The sequence below is a fragment of the Budorcas taxicolor genome, chromosome 5 (assembly GCF_023091745.1).
Source record: "Budorcas taxicolor isolate Tak-1 chromosome 5, Takin1.1, whole genome shotgun sequence".
Lineage (NCBI taxonomy): Eukaryota > Metazoa > Chordata > Mammalia > Artiodactyla > Bovidae > Budorcas > Budorcas taxicolor.
Genome location: NC_068914.1, coordinates 15,957,497 through 15,980,503, shown reverse-complemented (window position 1 = coordinate 15,980,503; position 23,007 = coordinate 15,957,497). Strand labels below are relative to the sequence as shown.

The 23,007-nt window shown below is 51.5% G+C and overlaps 1 protein-coding gene across 17 annotated transcripts in view; it reads right to left on the bottom strand.

The window, feature by feature from the left end:
• Positions 1 to 9,750, bottom strand: part of CAMK2G (calcium/calmodulin dependent protein kinase II gamma) — a 55,018-nt gene extending 45,268 nt beyond the window's left edge. For all 17 annotated transcript variants that reach the window (XM_052639872.1, XM_052639879.1, XM_052639875.1 and 14 more), the window contains exons 1-2: positions 9,624 to 9,750; positions 8,176 to 8,270 (exon numbers count right to left, since the gene is read on the bottom strand). In XM_052639872.1, coding sequence (XP_052495832.1) covers positions 8,176 to 8,270; positions 9,624 to 9,688 — 160 coding nt within the window. In that variant the 5' untranslated portion in view covers positions 9,689 to 9,750. The remainder of the gene's footprint in view (positions 1 to 8,175; positions 8,271 to 9,623) is intronic.
• Between the last annotated feature and the right edge of the window lie 13,257 nt (positions 9,751 to 23,007).

Sequence of the window (23,007 nt, the reverse complement as noted above, 5' to 3'; positions counted from 1 at the left end):
GGCAAGTGCAGTAAAGAAAAATAAAGCAGGGCAGTGGGAGAGTGCACCCTTAAACTGCATGGTCAAGGACAGCCTTGGCATGGAGTGACATGTGATAGAACGGAGGTGACAGTGAGCCAGGTACACAGCTTGGGAAAAAGTTTCCTCACTTCTAAAATGAAGGCAGGGATGTCTGTGGCTTAAACGACGTATTTGAGTAAATGCTCCGCACAGTGCCTGGTACTCAGGGAGAGCCTCCTTTCCAAGGGTCCAGCAGTAAGACAGACGAGGTCTCCCAGGCTGGGCTTGTGCCCACGGCCATCACCAGAGACACGAGAGAGCTGGACCCACTCTCCATCAGCCTGGGCATTCACGGGGTCTTGGAACACTAACCAAGCCCTTGACCTGGCTCCATCACAGCCTTCCATTTGGGTGGGGCCCGCTGGTGTCTGCAGCCTGCAGGGGAAGGCTACCAGCAGGGTAACCTCCGAGAGAGGACAGCCCAGTTAAAGCCACTGTCTGTGGGAGCCCTGGTCGTCCTCGGCCCCAGCCTTATGGGCTGTGGCGCCCTGCCATCCTGAAACAATGCTCAATGAGCCGTGTGGTTCCTGCCTACCACGCTCTCCCTGCTCCTGAGGAGGATCCTCGCTCAGCTGGCCAGCACCCCAACCTCTGTCTCCCATCCCTTTCCCCCTCACTTCCTGTCCTGTTCTCCACTGTGTGTCTGGGAAGAAGCACAGGGCTCCGTACAAGTAGCAGCAATGTTTCAGGAACAAGTCAGGTTTGCAGAACATCTTTTCCAGCTGCAGGGTTTGTCCTATAAACTCAGCATGCTGTGCTGTGCTTAGTTGCTCAGTCGTGTCTGACTTTCTGACCCCATGGACTGCAGCCCACCAGGCTCCTCTGTCCACAGGGATTCTCCAGGCAAGAATACTGGAGTGGGTTGCCATGCCCTCCTCCAGGGGATTTTCCCAACACAGGGATCAAACCCGGGTCTCCCACATTGTAGGCAGATTCTTTATCAACTGAGCTATCAGGGAAGTCCGAAACTCAGCATCCCCAAGTCCCGAACGGCTAAGGCCACTGACCTGGCCTGGTCCACAGTGGTAGGTCCAGGCCCTGGCTTGACATCCCAAGGTGCTAACACATCAGCAGTGCTCCCGTCACGAAGGCGGCCTTCTCCCTTGAGACACTCCTCCTTCCAGTGACCGCTGAGCTCTGTTCCAGACCTTCTTCAAGGCTGACCCTCTTCCCACCCACCTTTCGACTGGGCTCGTCCCCACCCCCTCACACGGCCCAGCCCCCCCTTCCTGTTTGACAACAGCCACTTCCCGCTTTTGCACAGGGCCACTTCCTGCCTGCCTGTGTGCTACTGCCATGGAGAGACCCACCCCTGCCGGCCTTCAGCCCAGCTCCAACCACAGCCCTCTGCAAGGATTTCCACCTCAAGAGCTAGATGGTAACAGGAGCAGAAAGCAGAAGCGGCCATTACCAAGATCCCCCTTCAGGCCTTCCTGATAGCACCCTGAGGTGAGGGCCAGGCCCTGGACACCAGGACCCCTTGCCTCCCCCGCCTTCTGCACAAGAGCTTAAGACTGGAGTCAGGGCACCACAAAGGCTGAAAACCCTTGACGAGAAGGGCAGCAAAGGCATGACCAGATGCAGAGCAGGGGAAGCAGACGGTGAGGAGACCTCGAAACACCTCTCCCCGAGGGATGATGCCTGCTCCAAACTCACTTTCCTGCCCCACCAGGATGGAGTGCAGGGAAAGCCAGCCAGGTTCTCCACAGCCCTACAGAGACACACTGGCTGATTCAGTGACGTCTCTAAAACCACAAATGCTAGCACGGACTTCAACTAAGATCCTGCTGACATCTAAACATACAGCCCACTGTAAGTGGGCAAAGACACAAAGCCCTGCTCTGGCTAGGGGGACCCTCCCCAGGTTCTGATCTCAATGACATCCTCAACTTTTCGGAGTTATTTTGAAGGTCTGTGCCTGTGGTCCCAACATGGATCAGGAAAAGCTTCCCACAGCCCACCCAGTTCAGATGCTCTGTGTGGGCGTCTCCTCTTGCTTCCCCCTTCTGGCCCTCTGAGGCATCGCTCGGAGGAGAAGAAACAAGGGCAGCACAGGGATTTGGTGTCATAATCCACATTCCCCAGCTGCTTATAAACAGCCCCTGGCCTTGGGAATCCCAAGCTACAATCCCACTGACCTCACCCTGACATTGTGATGCCACAGCCCTTCCTCTCTGAATCTCACTCTAAAGGTGCAAAGTCCCCAATTAAGAGCAAAAGTCTGTGTATCACATAAGAGCAGGGGCCACAGCTTCTAATTCATATCCATACAACTGGGGACTAGCTGAGGGCTGTGAATACAGCCCAGTGGGGCCTGAAAAGTCGCCATGTGAACCCCCAAGGCTCTGTCCTTTGAACTGGTGTCCTTTCCTTCTCTTTAGCCCTAAATCTAGCAGTTTGAACTGGGTGACACGAAGACCTGAGCCTTACTCTGGTCTCTGGATCTTAAGACAGAAGCTTCAACTAAGGAGGACAAGGAGAGAGGCTCCAAGAAGAGGCCCATAGTGAAAGTCTTCCCAGACCAGCTTGGACAGAGAAAATCCCCATGGGGTCACTAGCAAGCCAGAACAGGGTCAGCCACTGAGCTCTCCATGCCCCCAGCAGGGCTCTGGGTGCCTGCAGCCTTTGCCCACTGTTTTGGTGACATTTCCTTCATGGTAACCAGCCCCAAGTAAAACATCCCAGGAAGCAGCCCCTAAAAATAGCTCCTCCCAGGGCAGCAGCAAGCTGGGGGAGGGGAAAGAGAGGGAGGAGAGAAGAGGGGAGCAGATGGGAAGCTGCTGCTGATAGGGCCCAGGAAGTAGAGGTGGTGTTTGGGGGGGAAGTGGCTGGAAACATCCCTACCATACAGCAGTCTCTACCCACAGAGGTATGTTCAGATGAGAGCGAGACTTCGTCAGTGGAAGGGAGGGATCTGCTCCACTGGGCTCAGAGCTCTGGGTCTAGATGGAGAGGCGTGGAGGTGCTCTATCAGGATTTAGCACAGAAACAAAATATCCAGAATCTGTATTTTAAAGGGAAGAGCCAAAGGCTAAATGATGACCACACTGCTTAAAGATGCTGGGATCTGAGCACTGGCAATATCACTGGCATGCCTACAGCTCACAATGAACAAACCGGTCTTTTGCGTTCTGGTTTCCCCACCGGCTGTAAGGGAGATCTGTCTGGCCCATGGACAGAAGACAAAGGGCTTCTGCCGAGAGGCACTCGAAAGGTGCAAAGTGCCCATCTCTTCCTGTCACCACCCTTTTGGCACCCATGGGATCAGGCCCTTGTCAGCCTGCCAAGGCTGTCCAGAGAGCAGCACGCTCAGAGATGGGGCAGGAGCTGGTCACACCCACTCCACCCCTTCTCTGCCTCCAGCCTCCGCAGAGAATGGGGTCAGCCACTCACCTCTAGGGTTTCAGCACAGCCTCAAAGCTTGGAGCACAGCTCCTGACCAGGGCCCAGAGCAAGCAGCAGGAAGCAAGCACGGGCTTCTCCTACAGGATGGGGCCCCTTCCAACCTGCATCACCACCCTATGATGCTAGCACCCAAAATCACTCTGGGAAGGGGCGGGTGGGCAGGACGGCAAGCCACTGTTGTAGGAGCTAAATGACACAGCTCACAGCATGGCTGGATGATGAAACCAACCCTTAGCACAAAGAAGGGGCCTCCAAGCTGTTTCCTCATCCAGCGGGGAGAGTCAGAGGAGCTCAGTCACCTCTACACAGGATGCTCACTTCTCTGTCCACAGAAATTGGTCTGTTTTATCCAAGGAAAAGCACCGTTTCGGATCTAACCTCCTCAAATGCTTCAAGTCCCAGAGTCCCGGTGCTCCAATGCCGTATAGATCTCTCTTACTCCTGCCCCCCTTCACTGCTGCGTCACCCTCCCCTCTCTTCATCCTTAACAGGAAAGTCTCACTTGGAGATACCACAGGGGACACAAATGTCATGGGGGCTACTCAGGCCAACACTAAGGGGGCGGAGACTTTCAGCTGGCACCACCCGGGGGGGATCCTATTTCAGTCCCCAGGGCCAGCTGGACCAAGAAAGTTCAGTCCCCAGGGCCAGCTGGACCAAGAAAGGCACAGCCTTTGCCCTTCTGGTGGCCAACATGCCACAATTACAGCCACTCAGCTTGCCACAGCCTTGGATGTGAACTGACACCCCAATCTGGGGGCTCAGAAGAGGCCCCTAATCACAGAACAGCCCGTGTGCACAGATGGTCACAGAGCGGCAGAGACACCACCTGGAGAAGGCTGGGCCAAGGTGTGTCTGGTAAATATCAAAGAGCATGGCAAGAGCAACTGTCACGGCTGTCGCTTTTTAGACAGCATTTCTTAAACGTGTGGCTCAGGGCCCACCTGCATGAAACTCACTAAGGCACTTGTTAAAAGTGTAGATTCTGAGGCTCCACCCCAGACTTCCCAAAGCAGAATCTCTGGCTAGAGCCCAGGAATCTGCATTCTTAACCAGTCTTCAAGGTGATCCTCTTGCACACTAAAATTGAAAACTGCTGCTTAGAGGAAGTCCTGACATTGCCCTAAAAGGCCATTTATGACAGGGAAGGAAGGTGATAAGCTGCAATATCCTCCTATATCTCCCACCTGTCTTATTCCCCAAGCACAAGTCTTTAACTTCATCTGTTCTCTCCTACAGTTGTGTCAGGACTACAGCCTGGTCCATGGATCAGAGAGAACCCAAGCCAGTGCCAGGGTACAAGGGTTCCAGCAACCTGGCTATGAGTTTCCTGAGAGCCAAAGCCAAACGGCAACCTGGCTGGTTACACAGTCCATTCATTCAACCTGTAGTATGTACCAAGCACTTTGTTCTGTCAATATGTATCAGGCCCGTGTATCAATATGTATCAATCACATACGTAAAGAAACAGATATGATTCCTATCCTTACCTCCCAGGTCCTGGGGAAGGGGAAGGCTTTTGCTTACATTTAACTTCAACAGAAATTTCTTCACATGGGGTATACAGATTAAATAAATAAACAAACAAGGCAAGTGTTATTAACAGATTTCATAATATTGTTTCCCATAGCACCTTTTAGTAAGGCTAAGCATCCCTTCCCAGTGAAAGCAACTGGAATTCAGATAAATGGTCCAAACAGAGAAATTTCTTATGATGTAAACTGCTCCAAGGATAAATCCTAAACTACGTAGAAAAAAGAAAGGACCATTTGCCCTTCAACTGTAGCAATATGGGAAATGGTTTGGATATAAGCAAGAGAGTGGGATATGAAATGTTATGTTCCACGAGGTGAAAATCTATATGCATATGAATAAAGATAAGAAGGGAATCTGAAGATTTAAAAATAAAAGAAGACATAAGGGCTCAGGCTCCTGGGGGAGGGGGTGCTCTTAAATCTTAAAATAACGACTTATCATTGCCATCACCTGGCCCACTAGCTCTGCATCCAAGCCTATTTTAAATGCCTCCTTCAGCCTAGCTGAGAGCTAAGCTTGGAATCACAGGCTCAAGAGCCCCAACTCCACACCTATTGCCGTTCCAAAGCAAATGGAGTGACATTATGTGACTTTCAGTGACTTTACACAGACAGACCCGCAGACGAAGACAGTGCTCAACACTGAGCGGCCTGAGCTCTCTACGTTGTCGCACAGCCACCATCATGGGCCCCTGAGGCCACCATGACAAGAAACATCAGAGCAAAAGGATTCTTATCCAGAGCTGACCCCCCAGGAGACCAGGTGATCTCTCCCCATGCCTCCCGGGCCACCTCACCACGGAGGGCAAGGAGAAGCAGCCTGACAGTCTCTCTTTCACTCTGCAGCACAGAGAATCACAAACAAGAAAGGAACAGGCAGGGAGACTCAGCAAACGCCCTTCAGACTTTCATGGATGACCCTGGTGGGCCCACCACATTCCCAGATACAGAAATCCAACACCTGTGGAGCCCTAGACAGACAGACAGCGATGAGTGAAACCCAGCCCCAGCCGCTGCACCTTTATAAAATATACAGCGTAAACTGAGAGGCTGCAGGAAAGCCACGGCCTTCACTCACTAACCCCACGGGCACTAGCCTAGTGGGCACCCTGGCCCAACTCTCCCCGGGAGCTCAATCCCCTACACCCACACCTACGGTGCAACCCCCGGACAACTCCCTCCATCTCCAAGACAACAGCCTCCCACTCTCAATCTCCAAACAGTATTGGCACTTACATATCCCTGACCTCTCTTGTTGGCATCTGTACCTACCAGCCAGGACCGGGCCAAAGTCAACCTGGCACACAGGCCACACAGCAGAGCCCCAGTTTTGGCATAATCATCTCGAGAGGGGGAGTTGCTGCCCGAAGCATATGATCTTACACAAGAATCTTCTTGAAGAAAAAAAAATCAAAGGGAAATAAAACCTCATCCAGTTTGGGCAGGGAAAAAAGATATCAGCTGGCAAAGATGGGACAAGGTTGAAAGAAGGTGAAGCCTGGAAAGGGACATGACCGCACAGGTTAGGGAAGTTCAGGTGGGTAGGGAAGGAACAGAAGAAGATAGCCTAAGGCAGGCAACTCCGCAAAGTCACCACACCAGCTCTCCTCACCCTAAAGTTCAGCTCGCAGCTGTCTCTCCCACCCTCACACCTGGGTCAGAGGACAGCAGTGAGACCGGGAAAGCAAAGCATTGCATCATTAACTGGAGACATCAGACACCAGCCCCGTTACTGATGCACACGGGCTATGCTGTGTGGGCACCGGGAGGTATCCATTCTCAAACCGCCATCCCTGCCTGCACCCTGCATCCCTGGCCAGAGGATGTCTGCCAAAGAGCCCAGCCCACTGCACCGTCCCCGCTCCTCAAAGGAGGAGGGCATCTGACTGCCCACATATCTCTATGGCAACCATCGCCTCCGACTCAAGGTACCCAGAGAGAAAGAAAACAAACAAATAAGTCAACTTAATAGCCAGTGTAGAGGAACAGCAAGAGGCAGGGGCTGGGAGGAAGACAGCGAGTCAACCCCTGCTTGTGGGGATGGACAGCGGTGCTCCCAGCCAGGAGGCAGACACAGACCTGCTAAACAGGTCCCAGAATAACTGACAAGAAGCCCACTGTCAGTTTATAGCTTCTCCAATGCTTAGAAACATGTATTACATCTCTCATTCCAGAGACGCCCAGGTCATTACGAGTCATGGCCCACATCTTCTCCAGGGCATTCTACTGCCCGGTCTTAACTCTTTTCTGAGTCTTATAACCTTTGTCCCAGGGCTACACTTTGCAGCTCTCAGTGACCTGACCCATCCACATACCTCCCTACTCGCCGCAGCTATGAAGAGGACTTCACATTGCTGGGTCTATACCTATCAGATGAGTTGACTTTGGCAAGCACCCAGCACAAGCTGCAGGGAGACAAGGTTCAAGGTGTGAGGCACAGGGCCTGACCATCCCCAGCCCCAGGCACTTGGGAGCATCTCACAAGTTAGGCTCTCAGGCCTGGGCCTTCAAGATCTTCAGATCCTGAGGCCCAGCTGCTCGTATTCAGACCAGGCCATTGAGATTTCCAGACCATGAGGCATCACCCTCCACCCAGGACAGACTGCATCTGCTGCTGCACCACCAACTTTGTAATTTGATCAAAAAAGCAATCAAGTTCATCTGGCAGGATTTGTTCCCGAGAAGCCCTCGCCAGTAGCAGCCTCCCTTGATGTTTACAGATTCCCTTCCCTTGGGAGTCTGTTCTGCCGCCTGGTGGGTAGGGGGAGGCTGGGTTTGTCAGAGCTGTTCACTTACTGCATTTCCATCTTAAGTCACCACTGGGGCGCAGGGACTAGTCAAGCCTGGAGTGGCTACCACTGCCCCAAACACAGAGATTCCAAACGCCCCAAACGAAGAGCTAGCCACCCACCACTCCCGATATCCTCCCCCTCCATAAAAACCAAGCTCCCTTGAGCCTTCAGGGACCACTCCTCCTAGCAGCAATCAACAACTCTTACATCTTCATTCTTTTCTATCTGTTCCCTGTATAATTCTCTGCCTAGCTTCACCCACCCTGAAATTCCAACTCTTCTCCAAGAGCTAAAGCCACAACCCCCAACTGCTGGTTCTTCTTCAGAAGAACACTAGCCCTTGGAGGCACCCCCATGGAGAGACTGAGACGGGGAATACTCACCCCGAGCAGATAACTTCTTGGTATTGATGATTTTTGCTGCATACTCTTGCGTGGACGTTTTCTTCACACACCTGCGGACCACAGAGAAAGCACCCCTGGAGGGAGAAGGGGGAAAGAACTGGGACACGGAGCAGAGCAGAGTGACACAAACACACTTCAGGTCTGAGGACAGTGATGCTCCCATCACCAGACCTTTAGTCAAAATCACACACACACACCAGTGTGGTGACTATTACCATCCAAGCTGGGGCAGAAGGATGTGGCCTCTGCAGGCCGCTCAACAGATGCGGGTGGAGGACCACGGTACTCCCACGCCCACCCACATCTGTTCTGGGTAAAGCAACAGCCCTAACCTCAGGCTGTGCGTCAAGAGCTGGTCGGAGATGCTTAAAACACACACCTGCTGCATCTCACGGAGGGCCCTGCAGTCCCAGCCAAGAAGACCGGAGAAAGGAAGACCCTGCCCTTTTCTCAGCGGAATAGTTGGGGTAGGGGAAGGAGACATTAGAAAGAGGGTATGTCTTTCTAATACATGTCTCCCTCAACCATGGGGAGGAAAGTGAGACTCAAATCCCCCTAGCCGGCTTCATCCCACTGCGTCCTAGCTCAACTGATGGCAGGGAAAGAGAGGACCCAGTTGTGGGTCTCAGACATCAACAACTCCCCTTCCCCATGACACTTCCCTCTACACGCCCCCCAGCCCTCAATGGGAGCTCGCACTCTCCAGCTCTGGAAACATCCAGGGGGGCGGGCTGGGCGGGGGCTGCAGTGGCCAGGCTCGGCGCCGCGGGTGGGGGTGGGGGGCTGGGGCTGGTGCAGCGGCCGGCTCAGTGCGGAGGGGAGGGGGATGCTGCGGCTGCGGCGCGCGGCTCCCGGGACCACTGCAGGGATGGGGGGAGGGGACGGGGGTGCTGCAGCACTGCCCAGCAGCGGGGCTGGGATCCTGGAAGCGGCACTAGCCGGGGGCGGGGCCGGGTACCAAGCATCCCCCACACCCGGGCACCGCAGCAGGGTTGGAGCTGCAGGGCCGGGGAGGGTCCTGAGTCTCAGGCGCGTGGGACATGGGACCGGGTGCTGAGTGAGCTCTTGAACAGAGTGGGGAGGGGGCAGCAAACAGGCGGCGTTGGGATTAGGGGGGGCGCCAGAAGGGTGCGGAAGGGGCGGGGCTGGAGGGCGCCCAGGAGCGCTCCGGGGGCTGCAGTCCCCGCGGCAGCGTGGGGTGCAGCAGCCCGGGCAGCTGCTGCAGGGCGCGGAGGGGGCTGCGGGGCAGGGAGCTGGGGGCGAGGGGGCCCCGGGAGGCGGCTGGCGGGAAAGGCTGGGGGTGGGGCGGGCCGAGGGGGCGCTGCAGCGGCCGGTGCAGGGCCGGGGGGCGGGGCGAGGAGCCGCATAGCGCCCGGGCGGCAGGGGCAGGGTGTGGGGGGCCCCGGCTGGCGGCGGACGAGCCGTACTTGCCGAGCTCCTCGAAGAGCTGATAGTCGTCGGTGAAGCGGGTGCAGGTGGCGGTGGTGGCCATGCTGGCGGGCGGGCGGACGCGGCGGTGCAGCCCGCGCCGACGTCGGTGCACAGTCACCGCCGCCCGGCCGAGGGAGCAAGAGGAGGAGACGGGGCTGAGCCCGGCAGCACCGCGAGACTTTACCGGGGAGAGCGAGGGAGGGAGGGACACCCCCGCGCCGCCCGCCCGCCCGCCCCGCCCCCAGCCCCGCCGGCCCCCCCCGCCCGGCCCCCGGACCGCCCCGGGGGAGGGGCCTTCCGCCACCGGCCCCGCCCCGCCCGGGGAGCCGCTGGGGCTGGGCGGAGGCACCCGGGAGCGAAAGCGGGGGTGCGGGTGGGGGTCTCAGACCCCGGCCACCTGGAGGGGGCTAGAAGGTTCCTGACCTGTGGGCTTGTCCCAGGGCAGACCCTACAAGTGCTCAGGATGTGAGTGCAAGTATGCATGTGTTGGGAACGTGTAGGGGTCTGGACCACCGAGTTCTCTGGCGGAGCTCTACACTCGTGTCCTAAGCCCCGAGTCCGGCTCACACGACGAGAGAAGGCCAAGGTCAAAAACGCCCGTGTCACACTGAACACTTGGGAGACGCCCCCAATCTGTGCAGAGCCAGCTCTCAGCAGCCTTCCCTCGGGAAGCTGACAGTCTAGACTTGTGTAAGCGTCAGGGCCATTATTAGATAAAATCCTTCAGGCACGGTTTGTTCAGGGAGACCAGGCCAGGGCGAAGGATGCAGGTGGAACTCTGCCTTCCTTCCTGCACTCCAGCCTTAGAGATGAGAGAATGTTCTCCCTCTGGCCAGCAAAGAAAGGGATGAAGTGGGAACCACTTAGAAAAGGCTTAGTGCAGTGTGGGCTAGAAGAGCAAGTGGAAGCAAGAAGAAAATAACCCCATTTTCCTTCAGGCACCCTTTGTTTTTATTTATGGCTCATCACATTGTATAATGATGTGTTTACTGGTATGAGAGGCAGCACACAAGAGCATGACTGTCTTTAAGTGTGAGCTCGTGTTAGACTGCTTGACTTGGGTTTCTGGACAACTCACTGACCAGCTATGTGACACTGGGCAAGTCAATTAGTCTATCTGTGCTTCAGTTACCTTATCTGAAAACGGGGAAGAATCGTAACTAACTACCTCACAGAGTTTTGAGTATTAATGAACTAAAGCACATAAAGCATTCAGAATAGTACCTGGTACCTAAGTAGAACTGTGCTCGCTATTTAATATTTGGCTTCCCAGTAAATTGTGATAGGGCAGGGCTGCCTTTGTTCACCTCTCTACTCAGCCTCAGACCCTTAGTAAATATTTGTGGGATGAAGGGATTCCTTGGGATGCTGGCAGAGGGAGTTACCAGCTCTTTCTCTGTCTCCACTGTCAGAGGAACAAGACACAGAACTGTTTTGGAGGAAGAGAAACAGGCTGGCCAGGTTCCTGACCTGCCTGGGCAGCTGTACCCCCCAAGTCTAGAGGCCAGCCCCCACTGGGCAGGGCGGAGCTCAGCCAACTGCTGCCGTTCAGTCTTGATTACAGCAGGATGCCCACTGGGAGTCGGGCTTCCATTGTCAGCAGGCTAACTCGCCTGCCTGGAGAAGGCAGCTGAGAGGCTGAGAGGTGTCCCAGCCTCCCAGGCCTCCTCCCCCAGGGGGTGGGTGGAGCAAAGCTCTCCGGGAGGGCTCCTCTCCTCTCCTTACCCAACAGTCCTGGGAGCTGGTTTGAGAACCAGACTGCCCAGTAGGGGTGATTAAGGGAATAGGATAGGAAAAGAATTAACAAATTGCCTGGGAGAAGGGCAGAGCGCCAAAGGAAAGGGGTGAGGTGACTGAATATCATGCCCCACCCCTCCCCAGGGCAACAGGAAGTAAGGCGCTGGGGAGTAAGGCCACTTCCTATCTTGAAGCACAGGGGTAAGAGCCTGGTTCCAAGTGCCAGTGTGGGGCAGGGCAGTGAGATTGTACACACAGGGATGTGTAAATCATCCACCTTAAAGGCAGAAGTGCAGGCTAGCCGGCACTCCAGCCTGCATGCTGGTTAATCATCAATGTGTCCTGCCTGAGCCCTCAAGGCAACTTGGTTCCTGACCTCCAGATGCTGAAACTTTTATTCCTTACTGTAAGGCAGAGTGAGAAGATGGAGGGACATCTTCTCACTTCTCACAGAGCAAGCACAGATCAAGGCTTCTAAGGAGGCCCCTAGGGTATCCCAGGGGAAAACAGAAAAACAGGATCACAAACCTGACCTGTTCTCGACAGAGGGTAAGGGAGGGCTCTACTACTTCGCTTCTCCTGCCCGCGCTGCTCTCAACAGCCTCTCTGACGTGGCCTCAGAGGTGATTTGGAGACCACAAATGCCTTCATGTGCACACACAAACACACCCTGGCACACACCTTCCTTGATCCCCATTGCTGTTGCATCCACACAACTTCCAGCCACCGCAGGGCAGTTAGAGGGCAAATACATATAAATAATAACAAGCTTGCCAGCTCCCTCTTCAACAGTATGTACGGCAACCCCATGGGGTCCAAGACTTGTGATGTTCCATTGCACTTGATCCCCGCCACCCCCCGCCCCTGCCCCCGGCAGGTCCAGCCCTCAGTCCCCCACAGCACAGGGGGCCCCACTAAGTGAACCCTCTGTCATTCTGGTGATCTTTCTTTCGAAGGCTCTGAAAATTACACCAAGGACTGCCCCCTGACTGAGAGGCACTTCCCATCCTAGTTTTGGAATGCAAGTTTAGAGTAGGTTTATACATACATGTTCAGTCATGTCTGATTCTTTGTGACCCCATGGATTGTAGCCCCCCAGTCCTCTGTCCATGGAATTTTCCAGGCAAGAATACTGGAGTCGGTTGCCATTCCGTACTCCAGGGGATCTTCCTGACCCAGGGATTGAACATCTCTTGTGTCTCCTGCCTTGGCAGGTGGATTCTTTACCATTGCCCCATAAAGGTACTTACTCTTGAGCTGAGGAAAATGGAGCAGTTCAAAGTGATGGTTTCTTTTTACTGAAGTATGGTTGATTTACAATGATATATGAGTGTCAAGTAAACAGCAAAGTGATTCAGTTTTGTATTTTTTTCTGGTTATTTTCCATTATAGATTATTCAGTTCAATTCAGTTCAGTCACTCAGTCGTGTCCGACTCTGCGACGCCATGAACTGCAGCACGTCAGGCCTCCCTGTCCATCACTAACTCCCGGAGTTCACTCAAACTCATGTTCATTGAGTCAGTGATACCATCCAGCCATCTCATCCTCTGTCGTCCCCTTCTCCTCCTGCCCCCAATCCCTTCCAGCATCAGAGTCTTTTCCAGTGAGTCAACTCTTTGCATGAGGTGGCCAAAGTATTGGAGTTTCAGCTTTAGCATCATTCCTTCTGAAGAAATCCCAGGGCTGATCTCCTTCAGAATGGACTGGTTGGATCTCCTTGCAGTCCATGGGACTCTCAACAGTCTTCTCCAACACCACAGTTCAAAAGCATCAATTCTTCGGCGCTCAGCCTTCTTCAGTCCAACTCTCACATCCATACATGACCACTGGAAAAACCATAGCCTTGACTAGATGGACCTTTGTTGGCAGAGTAATGTCTCTGCTTTTGAATATGCTGTCTATGTTGGTCATAACTTTCCTTCCAAGGAGTAAGTGTCTTTTAATTTCATGGCTGCAGTCACCATCTGCAGTGATTTTGGAGCCATCTGCACATCTGAAGTTATTAATATTTCTCCCGGCAATCTTGATTCCAGCTTGTGTGTCTTCCAGCCCAGCGTTTCTCATGATGTACTCTGCATAGAAGTTAAGTAGCCAGGGTGACAATATACAGCCTTGACATACTCCTTTTCTGATTTGGAACCAGTCTTGTTCCATGTCCAGTTCTAACTGTTGCTTCCTGACCTGCATATAGGTTTCTCAAGAGGCAGGTCAGGTGGTCTGATATTCCCATCTCCTTCAGAATTTTCCACAGTTTACTGTGATCCACACAGTCAAAGGCTTTGGCATAGTCAATAAAGCAGAAATAGATGTTTTTCTGGAACTCTCTTGCTTTTTCCATGATCCAGCAGATGTTGGCAATTTGATCTCTGGTTCCTCTGCCTTTTCCAAAACCATCTGGAAGTTCACGGTTCACGTATTGCTGAAGATACCAAATATTGTTCCCTGTCTATGCAGTAAATCCTAGTTGCTTATCTATTTTATGTATAGTAGTTTGTATCTGTTAATCCCATACTCCTAATGTATCCCTTCTGCTCTTCCTTTCTCGTTTGGGAACCATAAATTTGTTTTCTATGTGTTTTCTCTGTGAGTCTGTTTCTGTTTTGTCAATAAATTCATTTGTGTTATTTTTTAGGTTATTTTTTAGACAAATATCACAGGATACTTGTCTTTGACTTCGCTTAGTATGATGATCTCTAGGTCCATCCATGTTGCTGCAAATGGCAATGTTTCATTCTTTTTTTAAGGTTGAGTAATATTGCATTGTCTATATATACCGCATCTTCTTAAACCAATCCTCTGTTGATGGGCATGAAAACAAAGTATTTAAAAGCAAGAGAGAGCTTCCTAGGTGGTGCTAGTGGTAGAGAACCTGCCTGCCAATGTAGGAGACCAAAGCAAGAGGGATGACACTCCTGAAAACAAAGAATAATTACCTGCTTGTTAGGGGTTGTTATAAAATAAATTTGAAGAGAATTCACTCTTGTACTATAAGGGGTTTTTAAATCCACAGAACCCTATGAGTTACATGGTCATGCCTCAGCAGCTGCTCAATATACTGGGGTTCTATGTAAGATTTTGTTAAGAAAAGAGTCCCTGGCTAAAAGAAGTCCCTGAAAGAAGTTTGAAACCCACTGGACCTTCTGAGGTCCCCTCCAACTCTAAGATTCTACAATTAACTTTGGAGAATTAGGAGTGATGAGCTCATGGCCTTTCTCCAAGGACTCTGACAAATTTTATTATTTAGAGGCTTTTGAAACTAGTGAGATGTGATAATGAGCATAGGTAACAATGAGAAAGACAAATGAAAACATTTAAGTAAGTAATTCCCAAGCTAGGAGGGGATGTGGGATGCCCCTCTCCCCTGGAAGACACTTCATATCACAACCATGAGCAGAAATGTTGATATGATCCATCCTCAATGAGAACTACTCCCAACAAAGCCACTGACCTTAATGAGAGTGTTTTCCCATCCCCCCTATGACTGAGAGCTGAAAAAAAGGGTTAAGAACCACAGACTAAATCAATGACTGCAGTATTTCTTAATGGAGAAGCTGAGGTTATTTTAAAGTGAGGGACTCAATTCCTATTGGGCACAGGGGATGAGATTTTGGGTTGAAAATCTGAGAATGTTTGAGGTGAGGGCTAAAGCATTTGGTGTGAAGAACTGAGATATTTGTAATACCTATGGTCTGAGATACTGAGCTTGGAGCTCAGAATTTCAGGTGAGTTATGAGGAGTCAAAATAATTGGAGTGAGGGGCTGAGGGGTCAGCAGGGAGGAAATGCCTTCTATTTTCCAGCTAGAGGGCTGGTTCTGAAAGGCAAGCAGATCCTGCCTTTGGATCCTGCAAGTCCAGATCAGGGCTCCCTTGGCCTCTCAGCCACTCTATCCTCCACTATCCCCCATAGACTGTGTGCTCCTTGAGGACAGAGGGTATCAGATCTTTCTCCCTTGTATCCTCAACTCCTAGCACAAAGCCTGGCATACACTAGGTGCTCAACAGGTATTGTGGAATGAATGAAGTATTGGGGCAAGGGGCTGAGATAGTTGGGGTGAAGAGGGAGCACTGGTAGAAAGGTGACAGGGTTGTCATCATAGAAAGAAAGGGAGGAACTGAGATGGGGGGCTGGCAGCCTGCATCAGCCAGGCATGGCTTGGGCATGTGGGGCCCCCTGGTGGGCAGACCTGAGGTGCACAGTGTGCTTGGAGGGAAAGACAGGAAAACCAGAGAAGACAATAAAAATAACAGAACTCCAGTACTTTGGCCACCTCATGCGAAGAGTTGACTCCTTGGAAAAGACCCTGATGCTGGGAGGGGTTGGGGGCAGGAGGAGAAGGGGATGACAGAGGATGAGATGGCTGGATGGCATCACCGACTCGATGGACGTGAGTTTGGGTGAACTCCGGGAGTTGGTGATGGACAGGGAGGCCTGGTGTGCTGCAATTCATGGGGTTGCAAACAGTCAGATACGACTGAGCGACTGAACTGAACTGAACTGAATAGCACTTTGGAGAGAGCTTGCTACACAGAAGACACAGGCACAAAGCACCCAGCAGGAGCTATTTCATTTAACCCCCATCACCGCCCTGTGAGTGTAGGAGCCAGCAGCCCCATTTTACAGAAGAGAAAACTAAGTTTAGAAAAGGAAAGCAGCTTGCCTGAGGGCAAATAGCTACTCTGTGGTGGAGCTGAGATAATGTGATTGAAGAGAAGTGAATAGAAAGAGATGTGCGGTGGCATGGGAGTTCAGTTTCAATGTGCTCATCCAACCTATGGGGGCTTCCCTGGTGCAGCTGGTAAAGAATCCGCCTGCAATGCAGGAGACCTAGGTTCAGTCCCTGGGCTGGGAAGATCCCCTGGAGAAGGGAACAGCTACCTACTCCAGTATTCTGGCCTGGAGAATGCCATGGACTGTTCAAAGAGTCAGACATGACTGAGCAACTTTCATATCCAACCTACAGGATCTAGACTGTATTCTTAAACCTAACCCGCATTTATCCCAATGTAGACCTGGTCCTGAATCCAGGCACTTACTCACAGGGGACACTGATCCATCCTTTCATTTCTTCATTTTATTAAGCACCTTTTCTCTTCCCTGGGTTTCCCGGTGGCTTAGATGGTAAAGGATATGCCTGCAATGCAAGAGACCCAGGTCGGTCCCTGGGTTGGGAGGATCCCCTCCAGAGGGAATGCTTACCCACTCTAGTATTCTTGCCTGGAGAATTTCACGGACAGAGGAGCCTGGAGGGCTACAGTCCATGTGGTTGCAAAAAGTCGGACACAACTAAGCGATTGACATTTTCACTTTTTCTCTTCTAGTCACTGGGGAAGCAGAAGAGAACAAAACCACAATATGACAAAACTCCTGCCCTCAGAGAACTACATTCTTGTGGGCAGGGGATGAAACTAGAAAGAGGTCATTTTAGATTGGAATTCTACAGAGAAAGTAAAGCAACGGATCAGAGAGCCAGGAATGGGGAGAGACTAGAAAACGCCTTTCGCTGAAGTTCTTAGCTCTGGCTGCCCCCGGAAAGTGACTTGTATGGGAGACCTAAATGACGATAAGGAGCTGGTCACTTCAAGATCTGGGACAAGACCATTCCTGGGGGAAGAAAGAGCAGTGATAGTCTGAGAAAAATTATTCAAGGGGCGGGAAGAAGGCTGATATGGTGGGAGCAGAGCGGGCAAGTGGAAAAGAAGGAGGAAACTAGGACCCAGAGCCTTGTCAAAGCCCGCTGTCTAGTACAACTGCCCTAGTGCTCCTTCCACAAGGACGGGCTGCCTCTGTGCTCACAGAGGCACAAGACCCCAAACCCCAACTCAGTGTGAGAGGATCCCTTGATCAGAGATGGACATAAATCTGGGCCTGAAGCTGGAAATGATATTCCTTGCATACCATAAAGGTGGGTGGTGAGATGAGCACAGGATGACCTCTCAGCACTCTAGGGCTTCTGGGAGTGGTGTGCAGAGGGGTTCTTACAGAAATAACTAGTGTTGTTACTCTGCTTCTTACAAACCCATCTACTGACCCCAAGTTCTGGTGAAGGATAGTATAGCAAATATTTCAGGATGCCAAGCAAGGAGAACAGGCAACTCATGCTCAGAATATCCGAACTTCTTAATGGCTCTCAGGGAATGGTTTTTAAAGGCAACATTAGGGGTGAGGATTGCAGGGTGTGTGATCAGCTCAACAACTTTGTTCTATTTGGTTGGTGGTAAGGTAACAAAGGCAATGGCACCCCACTCCAATACTCTTGCCTGGAAAATCCCATGGATGGTGGAGCCTGGTAGGCTGCAATCCATGGGATCGCTAAGAGTTGGACACGACTGAGTGACTTCACTTTGACTTTTCACTTTCATGCATTGGAGAAGGAAATGGCAACCCACTCCAGTGTTCTTGCCTGGAGAATCCCAGGGATGCGGGAGCCTGGTGGGCTGCCGTCTATGGGGTCGCACAGAGTCGGACACGACTGAAGCGACTTAGCAGCAGCAGCAGCAAGGTAACAGATCATTTGAGTTAAATTCACCCATTCCAGTCCATTTTAGTTTGCTGATTCCTAGAATGTCGACATTCACTCTTGCCATCTCCTGTTTGACCACTTCCAATTTGCCTTGATTCATGGACCTAACATTCTAGGTTCCTATGCAACACTGCTCTTTACAGCATCGGACCTTGCTTCTATCACTAGTCACATCCACAACTGGGTATTGTTGTTGCTTTGGCTCCATCCCTTCATTCTTTCTGGAATTATTTCTCCACTGATCTCCAGTAGCATATTGGGCACCTACTGACCTGGGGAGTTCCTCTTTAAGTATCCTATCATTTTGCCTTTTCATACTGTTCATGGGGTTCTCAAGGCAAGAATACTGAAGTGGCTTGCCATTACCTTCTCCAGTGGACCACATTCTGTCAGACCTCTCCACCATGACCCGCCCGTCTTGGGTGGCCCCAAGGGGCATGGCTTAGTTTCACTGAGTTAGACAAGGCTGTGGTCCTAGTGTGATTAGATTGACTGGTTTTCTGTGAGTATGGTTTCAGTGTGTCTGCCCTCTGATGACCTCTTGCAACACCTACCATCTTACTTGGGTTTCTCTTACCTTGGACGTGGGGTATCTCTTCACGGCTGCTCCAGCAAAGCGCAGCTGCTGCTCCTTACCTTGGACAAGGGGTATCTCCTCACCACCACCCCTCCTGATCTTGAATGTAGAGTAGCTCCTCTCGGCCCTCCTGCGCCCACGCAGCCACTGCTCCTTAGACGTGGGGTTGCTCCTCTCAGCCACCGCCCCTGACCTCGAAGGAAAGTTATGACCAACATAGATAGATAGCATATTCAAAAGCAGAGACATTACTTTGCCAACAAAGGTCCATCTAGACAAGGCTACGGTTTTTCCAGTAGTCATGTATGGATGTGAGAGTTGGACTGTGAAGAAAGCTGAGTGCCGAAGAATTGATGCTTTTGAACTGTGGTGCTGGAGAAGACTGTTGAGAGTCCCATGGACTGCAAGGAGATCCAACCAGTCCATTCTGAAGGAGATCAGCCCTGGGTGTTCTTTGGAAAGAATGATGCTAAAGCTGAAACTCCAGTACGTTGGCCACCTCATGCGAAGAGTTGACTCATTGGAAAAGACTCTGATGCTGGGAGGGATTGAGGGCAGGAGGAGAAGGGGAGGACAGAGGATGAGATGGCTGGATGGCATCACCGACTCGATGGACGTGAGTTTGAGTGAACTCCGGGAGTTTGTGATGGACAGGGACGCCTGTCGTACTGCAATTCATGGGGTCACAAAGAGTCGAACACGACTGAGCGACTGAACTGAAGGTAACAGGGTGATGTTTTGGGAATCTCTGTCATTAACTTTCTGGTTCCAACCAGTCTGGGGTCTAGAGCTTGTGGTCAGAGTATAGTCACCATCCTCCACCTGGGTCAGGGTGGGGGATAGTTTCTGCAGAACAAGTCAAAGATATGCATCAGATTGTTATCTGTATCTCTTCTGGAGGATCCAGGAGTCCTGTGATTATTCTAATCATTAACTGCTCGAATCTGCTCTTTGAAATTCCAGGAAGGCCTAGGAGACTAAAGCTTTTTCTATAAACAAGAAATGGGTAGACACAGAGAGTCTCTTGTACGCAGGAAGGCTCTAGAGTCTTGTTCAGTTTCAACATCCCCTCAGTCCATTTAGATAACCATCTCCCCAGAATGGGTAAGCTTCAGTCCTAACTCTTCTAAGGGATAGAAAGATGGGCCAGAAATAGTTCCTGCCTTAAAGGAGCTTTATTCACTGGGGACAAGAAGATAGGCATGGTAATAAAAGGACAATATGAAAGATTAGTACCCCAGTACAAAGGGCTGCCTGAATCACATTTCCCCTCCTCTGCCTATCCTCCATTTCTCTGCTCAGCTGTCACTTTCTCGGAGAGGTTTTCCCTGGCCTCTTGACCAGATCAAATCCCTATCATGACAGCCCCTCAAAGTCCACACACCCCTCCTTCAAAGCACTTGTCCCAAGTGTGATCTCACATTTGTCGGTATGATTATACCTCTTTTGTGTAGGATGTTTATGTTCATCTTGGTATCCTCCATGTCTAAAGCGCCTGGGATGTAGTAGGTACTCAGTAAATGCAAAGAAGATAAAAGCAAAGTGCTATCGGACTTTGGGGCTTCCCAGGTGGTGCTAGTGGTAAAGAAACCCCCTGCCAATGCAGATGATGCAAGAGGCGTGGGTTCAATCCCTGGGTGGGTAAGATACCCTGGAGGAGGTCATGGCAACCCACTCCAGTATTCTTGCCTGGAGAATCCCATTGACAGTGGAGCCTGGAGGGCTCCATTGGGTCACAAAGAGTCAGAAATGACTGAAGCTTGCATGCATGCATGGGATTTTTAAAGGGGGAATAATCAGATCAGTTGGAATAATCAGAACAGACTTAATGGAAGAGAAAGAAGAAGGGAAAGGATGTTGGCAGATAGGGATGGAGATGGGAGGGCATTGCTGGCAGGGAAGAGAATGCAGGGAGTTCCATGGTGGCCTAAACGTTAGTTTTCTGGCTTTCACTGCCACGGCCCGGCTTCAAGGGTTCAATCCCTGGTCAGCGAACTGAGAAGAAAAAAAGAAGTGAATTTGAATCAGGTCTTGAGATACGGAGGGCCTGGCAGATGTTTGGGCGACTGTGTGGTCAGGGAAGGGCATGAAAAGGAGAGCAACAGGAACCAGCCAGATGAAAATAGTGTCTGGCTGGGGATATGCTTACAGGTCAGGCAGGGATGGCCTCAGGAAGGACCAATGTCCAACTTTCTGGACTCCAGAGCAGGTCCCAAGGCTCTTAGATCCCAGTCCTGAGTTACAGATGATCACATGTCAGATATTCCCACTTGAATGTCCTGCTGGACACCCAAATACAACAAGGATGGTTGGTCTATGGTTCTGATATGGTCCATTTTCTTGGTAGTGGTGCCATTTTGTGTACTCTTGACCATGAGTCTAAGGATGGAGAACTTGGCGATCCTGGGGGCAGAGAGGTGTGGAAGTTGGATGTCTACCCCCAAAAGGCAGTGATTCTGCTTGTCCACTAGAGGCCGCGGTAGGCCTGGTTTTTAGAGAGCCAGCAGGGCTGTGGCTTTCTCAGTCGACCCCACCCGTAGGAGTCATTTCCAACAGCAAGTCTGTTCTAGAACCCAAGGCCACAGAGAGGGCCTATCAGTGTCTCTGGCTTCAGTTTCTTCTTAGGTCATCAGATTCCCAGACCTGGGACAAGTTAGCTCCAGAAAAAGTTGCTGATGGCAGCTAGATAGCAGGCTAAGCAACAAGTAGTTCTAGATGCCCCTGAATTAGCCAAATCAAGGAACGTATATGGAGCAACCTACTGAGTTCCTGCCCGGTACCATGCAGTGTCCCAGACTCCGGATCTACCTCGGTAAATGAGACAGACTCTGTTCCTGCCCTCCCTGCTCTTATGATCTAAGGAGACAATTAAACATAAAATCTAAAAATAAGCTGCGAACATGGTTTAAATTCCAGGATTAATTTTCCTTGTGTCTTCAGTTCACTGTGGATCAACCTATGTGATATCTACCTAATCCAGAGACAGGAAATAAAGGCAAGAAACAGAGAAAAAAACCTTTGCCTGTATTTGGAGAATCGCTGCAGGGCCCCCTCCTCTCTTGAGGTGGAAGGATTCCCAGTGGCTCCTAGCACATCTGAGGGTGTCTAGGGGCAAGGAATTTCCAGGGCACATCACCACAGCCTTTCTGGTCTCCTTTCTCCAAGCAGCCTAGGAGCTTTGCTTGGGAAGGGAAGTAGATTCCCCAGATTTTGGAGTGTGATCCAGACTTCTGGCTTTCTCATTGCTTTCTCTTTACCTCTTTCTTTTCTTTGTTCCTGGTCCTCAGGTTATCAGCAAATCAGTATATTTACCAGATGAATAGTATGTTCAGGGCACATTTCTTGTTGTTTTTTTTTTTAAACCAGGAAACATGAGATTAAGGAAATTGCAACAGAGTTGAGTAGATAGAGAGAGGGGTAGAGATAGACACCCAGGCAATGCAGCATTTTGATAAGGGCAAATTGGTAGCTGCAGGCAGTCATTGTCAGGGTTGATCCCTGGGGGTGGGGGAGTTTTCCTTCATGGACAAAGTGACCAGGCTAAGGATAAGCCCTCACTCTGCCCAGTGGTGAAGTTTCTCTGGAAAAGGCATCCTTAGAGAAGAGGAAGAAGGGTGAAACATTCCCCACACCCCAGCTGTTCATTCCGCTGTGCATGGACAAGGGCTCAGAGGCCCATGTGCTCAACATTCCTGAGAAGCAGCTTCTGAGTCAGAGTCCCAGAAACAGCTGAGGCAGCTTCAGGCTGGAGTCTTGGCTCTCTTATCCCCTTTTCTGTCCAAAAGCAACTGCCTCCCTAGCTATTTGGATGTGACCAGAAACCCAAGCAGGGATCTGGTTAGAAGCCTGGCACAGCCAGTCTGTAAAATGCATTTGGTCCCCACATCCCCTCCTGGGCGGCGGCCCTCAGGTTAAGGCATGTTCCCAATGCCACCTGTGCCAGGAAATCCAGGGGTGAGGGAGACTCATCCTTTGCCTATAAGTTGCAGCTCCCAATCCGGCCATTGTTGGACTGCCCTCCAGAAAGGGGGCCTTAACTGGGAACTGGCTTAAGACAGCAGCGTTCCCTGGGGCAATCTGCCAGTGCCTCCTCACTGCCTGGGCGTGGGGCCCAAGACATGCCAGGGCGATGCCAGAGAGCTGACTCAGGGGGGCGGCATGAGGGGAGAGAAAAACCCTTTGACCCCGACAGCTAAGAGAGACGATGGAGCTGCCCTGATGCCTGTTGTGACCACCCTGTAGTGCCAGACCACCCACAGGATGTGGGGCAGGTCCATCCCTCAGCCACTGGTGCACTAAGCCCCACATTTCCTGGGGCCACCAACAGAAGGCCAAGGTTCCCCTTCTCTCTCTATACTCCTCTCTCTCTATAAAGACCTCTAGATGTACAGGTCTAGGTTCCCAAACTCCCTTCTGCAAGTGATTCAGGCAACTCATTGTCACTTTGTTGACTATGACCTTGGGCAAGTCAGTTACTTTGGTGAATCCTAGACTCCTTATATTTAAGGTGGGACAAATCATACCTGCCCGCCTCATGGGACTG